Raw genomic sequence first — 5240 nt, 5'->3', positions numbered from 1 at the left:
CTGTAAATATTTTCCATGATATTAATAATTTCGTTTACTAGTTTTATCGCTAGTTTAATATTCCTTTCCTGGAATCTTCTTTGTTACCTTTACTTCTAGTCTTACGAATTATCTAGGCCCTGACCAGATAGTTCAGTCCTACAGTGGCTTCTAGAAGTGAGCTGGTTCTTAAGCACTTATCCGTTATACGTAACGTCTCTTCACATAACCAGCTCGTCCCGTAACAAAGTGGCGATCCTTGCCAAGGATATTTTATCAGGTATTTAACACATTCTTTTAGAGATGGATGATATAATTCAAGAATTCGTTCAAAATCCCAAGGTAAGTTTCTTAAAGAAACAAACTAAAGACACTTTGATAGAAATAGGCAAGAACTTTGGAGTAGACATTTATACAAGTTTGCGAAAGAAAAAATTACTTCAGGAACTCGTTGAAAATCTGATCGAAGATGAGATCTTATCTCCAGAAGAGGTTAAAGCTATACAAATTCCTTCAAATAGATTAGAAATAGAGGCACGTCTAACCGAACTTAAGATTAAGGAGATTGAATTAAAGGTCAGGAGAGTAGAAATTGAGGAGGAAGCTAAATTGAAACAAATGCAAATGGAGGCAGAATTTAAAGCTAAAGAGGAGGAAACTAAACAAACAAATGCAAATTGAGGCAGAATTTAAAGCTAGAGAAGAGGAAGCTAAAGTGAAACAAGTAGCTAAAGAGGACGAAACTAAAATCAAATTGGCAGAATTTAAAGCTAGAGAAGAGGAAGCTAAAGTGAAACAAGTAGAGTTAGAATTAAAGAAGACAGAAGTAGAAGCTAAGATTGTTGATAGACAACCCGTAGTTCAGGAAGGTCATATAGATATTTCCAAGTATGTAAAACTTTTACCCCAATTTTCAGAAGGAGAGCCAGAAATTTTCTTTCTTCAGTGGGAAAAATTGGCGCAACAGTTACAAATCCCTAAAGAAAATTGGCCATTAATCATTCAAACACAATTTAAGGGTAAGGCTCAGCAAATTTATACTTCTCTTTCAGAAGCAGAAATTCCGTAATTATAGGAAAGCACCTCAGTTAACATACGTAGAATATGCAGCTCAACAAGAGAGGTTATTCAATAGGTGGTGTTTGGCTAGTGAAACAGACACCTTAGATAGACTTAAACAGTTGATTTTATTGGAGCAGTTTAAGAATACCTTAGAGACAGATCTTAGGATTTTTATAGATGATCATGTTCCCGAAACTTTAACTAAAGCTGCTGTATTGGCTGATGAGTTCACACTAAATCATAAACCTAAGTCAAGACAAATGGAATCCCAAAAGTCAAAGTCATATATTCCAGATTCAACAAAATACTCTGATCCTTGGTTCCCAAAGAAACCCTTTGAAAATCAGTCTAGCCCATCACATTTCAGTTACAGGTCTGATTTCAATCAATATCCTCCAAACCAACCTTGGCAAAGAATGGAAAGGTTTAAGACTAATCCCCCTGTAACTTGTTCATATTGTAAAAAGGCTGGCCATCACATTTCAAATTGCAGAAAGAGACTGGCACCCTCATTCTCCAATAAGACACCAACTCTTGTAAGTAATATAAAATCAGATGATTCAAAATCCTCTATTCAGGATAAACTACCAAAGAAGCCGGTATTGTCAAGTAATGTAGAACCCCCCTCATCAGATCATGATCCTTGTTTCAAACCATTTGTATCTTCAGGAACTATATCTCATAGTAGTAGTTCACAACAATATCCTATTTCCATACTCCGAGACACAGGAGCAAAGCAAAGTCTGATTTTAAATTTTGTCTTGCAGAATCTGGGTGAGTCATATACAGGTTATGATATATTGATAGAAGGAGTTGGAGGAATTGTAAAATGTCCATTACATAATGTTTTCTTGCGGTCTGATTTAACAACCGGAATGGTTAAAGTAGCAGTAGTAGACTCTCTTCCCATAGTAGGAATATCCTTATTGTTGGCCAATGACATCGCTGGAAGCAAAGTCATTTCTCCTTTAATAACAAATAACCCTAAGACCTCAGTAGAACCTTCAGATAACTTACAGTTGTTTCCCGCTTGTGCTGTAACCAGATCTCAGTACAAGAAATCTGAAGAGGAGACCTATAATTTAGAATCCCTATTCTCCCAAACTGACCCATCTTCTTCTTCACCAGTTTCTCTATCTAGAGCAGAATTAATCAAAGAACAGAAGTCAGATCCTTCTCTTAAAAATTTGTACGAGTTTGTTTCATCTCCAGAAGAAGTTGAAAATATGTCACGAGGTTTCTATATAGAAAACGGAGTCCTAATGCGAAAATGGAGAGCATCCACCGCAACCGCTGACCAGCCATGGCAAGTAAGGAATCAAATAGTCCTCCCTCTTGGTTTCAGGAATAATGTTCTAAAATTGGCTCATGATACTCCCTTAGCAGGTCACTTAGGGGTAAGAAAGACCTTGTTCAACATAACCCAACATTTCCATTGGCCCACGGTTGTCAAAGATGTTGCCCAATATTGTAAAACATGTCATACATGTCAACTTGTAGGTAAGCCCAACCAGAAAATTGTAGAAGCTCCACTCCATCCCATTCCTGTAATGGAAGAGCCATTTAAAAAAATTCTTATTGACTGTGTAGGACCTTTACCTCCTTCAAGTAAAGGAAATCAGTACATTCTCACAATCATGTGTATGAGCACTCGTTTTCCAGAAGCAATTCCTTTGAAAAATATTAAAGCTCAAAACATAATCAGAGAAATGTTGAAATATTTCACTATGGTAGGATTTCCTAAGAACATTCAAAGTGATCAAGGAAGTAATTTTCTTTCCAACAAGTTTAGAGAAACTCTTGTAACACTAGGTATAAATCATGTAACTTCCTCCGCCTATCATCCTCAATCACAAGGTGCTCTAGAGCGCTTTCACCAAACGCTCAAGACAATGTTAAGAATCTTCTGTGCTGAGAACACTCGAAATTGGGAAGACGGACTCCCCTTTTTGTTGTTCGCCACCCGAACAACAATTCAAGAAAGCCTTGGATTCAGCCCGTCAGAATTAGTCTTCGGTCATGAAGTCCGTGGCCCCCTAAAGATACTTCATGAACAATGGATGAAAGAAGAACCACCAGTTCCTTCTTTGAAATACGTGTCCCAGGTCACCGAGAAGTTGTTAGAAGCTTGGAAGTTGGCAAGAGAGAACTTGACGAATGCTCAACGAGTAATGAAAGGTCGGTATGATAAAAATTCTAAACTTAGAACTTTCTCTCCAGGAGATCAAGTGTTACTTTATCTTCCCATACCAGGAGATCCATTGCAGGCTAAATACAAAGGACCCTATAAAGTCTTGTCCAGAGCCAGTGATCTCAACTACATAATCAAAACTCCAGACAGAAGAAAGAGTTCCCGTCTCTGTCACATAAATACCTTAAAACCTTATTATTCCAGAGATCCAATTCCAGCTTGCAGCTCTACCACAATAGAATCGGAAGAGCCTCCTGATAACCTGCCTAATCCTCCTGAGATTCCCTTGGAAAACTCTCAGATACTACAAAATCTTCAGATAAAAGTAGGACACTTATCTGAGAAACAAGGTAAAGACATTCTTTCTCTCTTAAGAAGTTTTCCAAAATTATTTCTAGATTCCCCAAGATTCACTTCTTTGATAGAACATGAAATAATTCTAGACTCGCCAAGAGCTATCAAACAAGCCCCTTATAGAGTCAATCCAAAAAAGAAGGAGTTCATAAAAGCAGAAATAAACACTCTGCTTCAACAGGGAATAATTGAACCCTCCAGTAGTCCTTGGGCATCTCCTTGCATTCTTGTCCCTAAATCTGACAATTCTTATCGCCTGTGCATTGACTACAGGAAAATCAATGCCCATACTAAGGCCGATGCTTTTCCTATCCCTAGGATAGATGATATCATAGACAGTCTAGGAACTGCCAAGTATGTATCCAAGTTGGATATGTTAAGGGGATACTATCAAATCCCGGTACACCCTCGCTCAAGAGAAGTTACCGCTTTCATTACGGAAGAGGGATTGTTTCAATTCCGAGCAATGCCATTTGGGCTTAAAAATGCCCCTGCCACTTACCAAAGAATGATAAGTAATCTTGTTGCAGGATTGCCAGGAGTAAAAACTTATCTAGATGATGTGATAATATTTAGTCAGTCTTGGACAGAACACATTGAACACTTAAATAATTTCTTTTATAGAGCAGACCAAGCAAACCTTACCATCAATTTGTCCAAATGTGATTTCGGACATACACAGGTCCCCTATTTGGGATTTAAAGTTGGAAATTCCCAAGTGTTTCCAATAGACGCCAAGATAAAAGCCATCAATGATGTACCAACACCCACTAATCGTAGAGAGGTACGTCGATTCCTTGGAATGAGTGGCTATTATCGCCGTTTTTGTCCAAATTTTTCAGATGTAGCAGAACCATTGACTGACCTGTTGAGAAAAGACCACGACTTCGTGTGGACACCTACCTGTGAGACGGCCTTCAAAAACCTGAAGTCCCTTCTCACTAACGCACCAGTTCTAAGGGCACCCGATTTCCAACGACCCTTTCTTCTGCAAGTCGACGCCAGCGACACCGGTATCGGTGCCGCCCTCTTGCAAGAACACAATGAAGTTCTTCACGCTATCGCCTACTACAGCAAGAAGCTGTCCCCTGCGCAGAAGAACTACTCCGTACTTTCTAGAACGTAGCTTTTCAACAGAAAGTGAAAAGCTTTCCCAAACGGTGGAGGTGTAACGTAATATTAGATATTACGTTATATGTGTAATTATGTTATAGAATTGTGTTCCTTTGTATTACATAACTATGTTCATATTTCTTGTCTATGTATGTATTGTAACAATGTTAAGTAGTAACGCCCGTCCACTATATGTAATCTTGCCTACGTGCGGAGAAAGGTGCGCACTCTTGTAGAACAAACAGACAAGCGAAATCCTGAATAGTTCGGAGCGCACAGATTTGACAGTTACTAAATAAGTAGATTGTTCAAGCGAGTCGAGGGTCTTAAAACTACCCATGTTGACGTGTGTTAACTTACCCTCCTCCCCCCCTTTGCGCTCACCCGCACCCTTCACCGGAAGTGTCCCGTTTCCGGTCCAATGGTATATAAGCGGTGGAAATCGCTCACACCTTGTCATTTTCTCGCATATTGATCTCTTGATAAAAACTAGAAGTTTAGACTCATGAGACGATTGGTGTGAAGTGATCACCCTTTTTGC

General features: G+C 38.9%; 1 protein-coding gene across 1 annotated transcript; it reads left to right on the top strand.

Moving 5' to 3' along the window:
• Positions 1 to 1457: 1457 nt before the first annotated feature.
• LOC143039012 (uncharacterized) lies at positions 1458 to 5007 on the top strand. Its single transcript, XM_076208857.1, has 2 exons — positions 1458 to 3582; positions 4429 to 5007. Exons 1-2 carry the CDS (start codon positions 1458 to 1460, stop codon positions 4710 to 4712), a joined length of 2409 nt encoding a protein of 802 aa, XP_076064972.1. The 3' UTR covers positions 4713 to 5007.
• Positions 5008 to 5240: the final 233 nt, after the last annotated feature.

This window comes from Oratosquilla oratoria, chromosome 25 (genome assembly GCF_046742065.1).
Source record: "Oratosquilla oratoria isolate Oo_2021 chromosome 25, ASM4674206v1, whole genome shotgun sequence".
NCBI classification, from domain to species: domain Eukaryota; kingdom Metazoa; phylum Arthropoda; class Malacostraca; order Stomatopoda; family Squillidae; genus Oratosquilla; species Oratosquilla oratoria.
The sequence above is the reverse complement of the archived record's forward strand: the minus strand, read 5'-3'. Positions and strand labels throughout refer to the sequence as shown.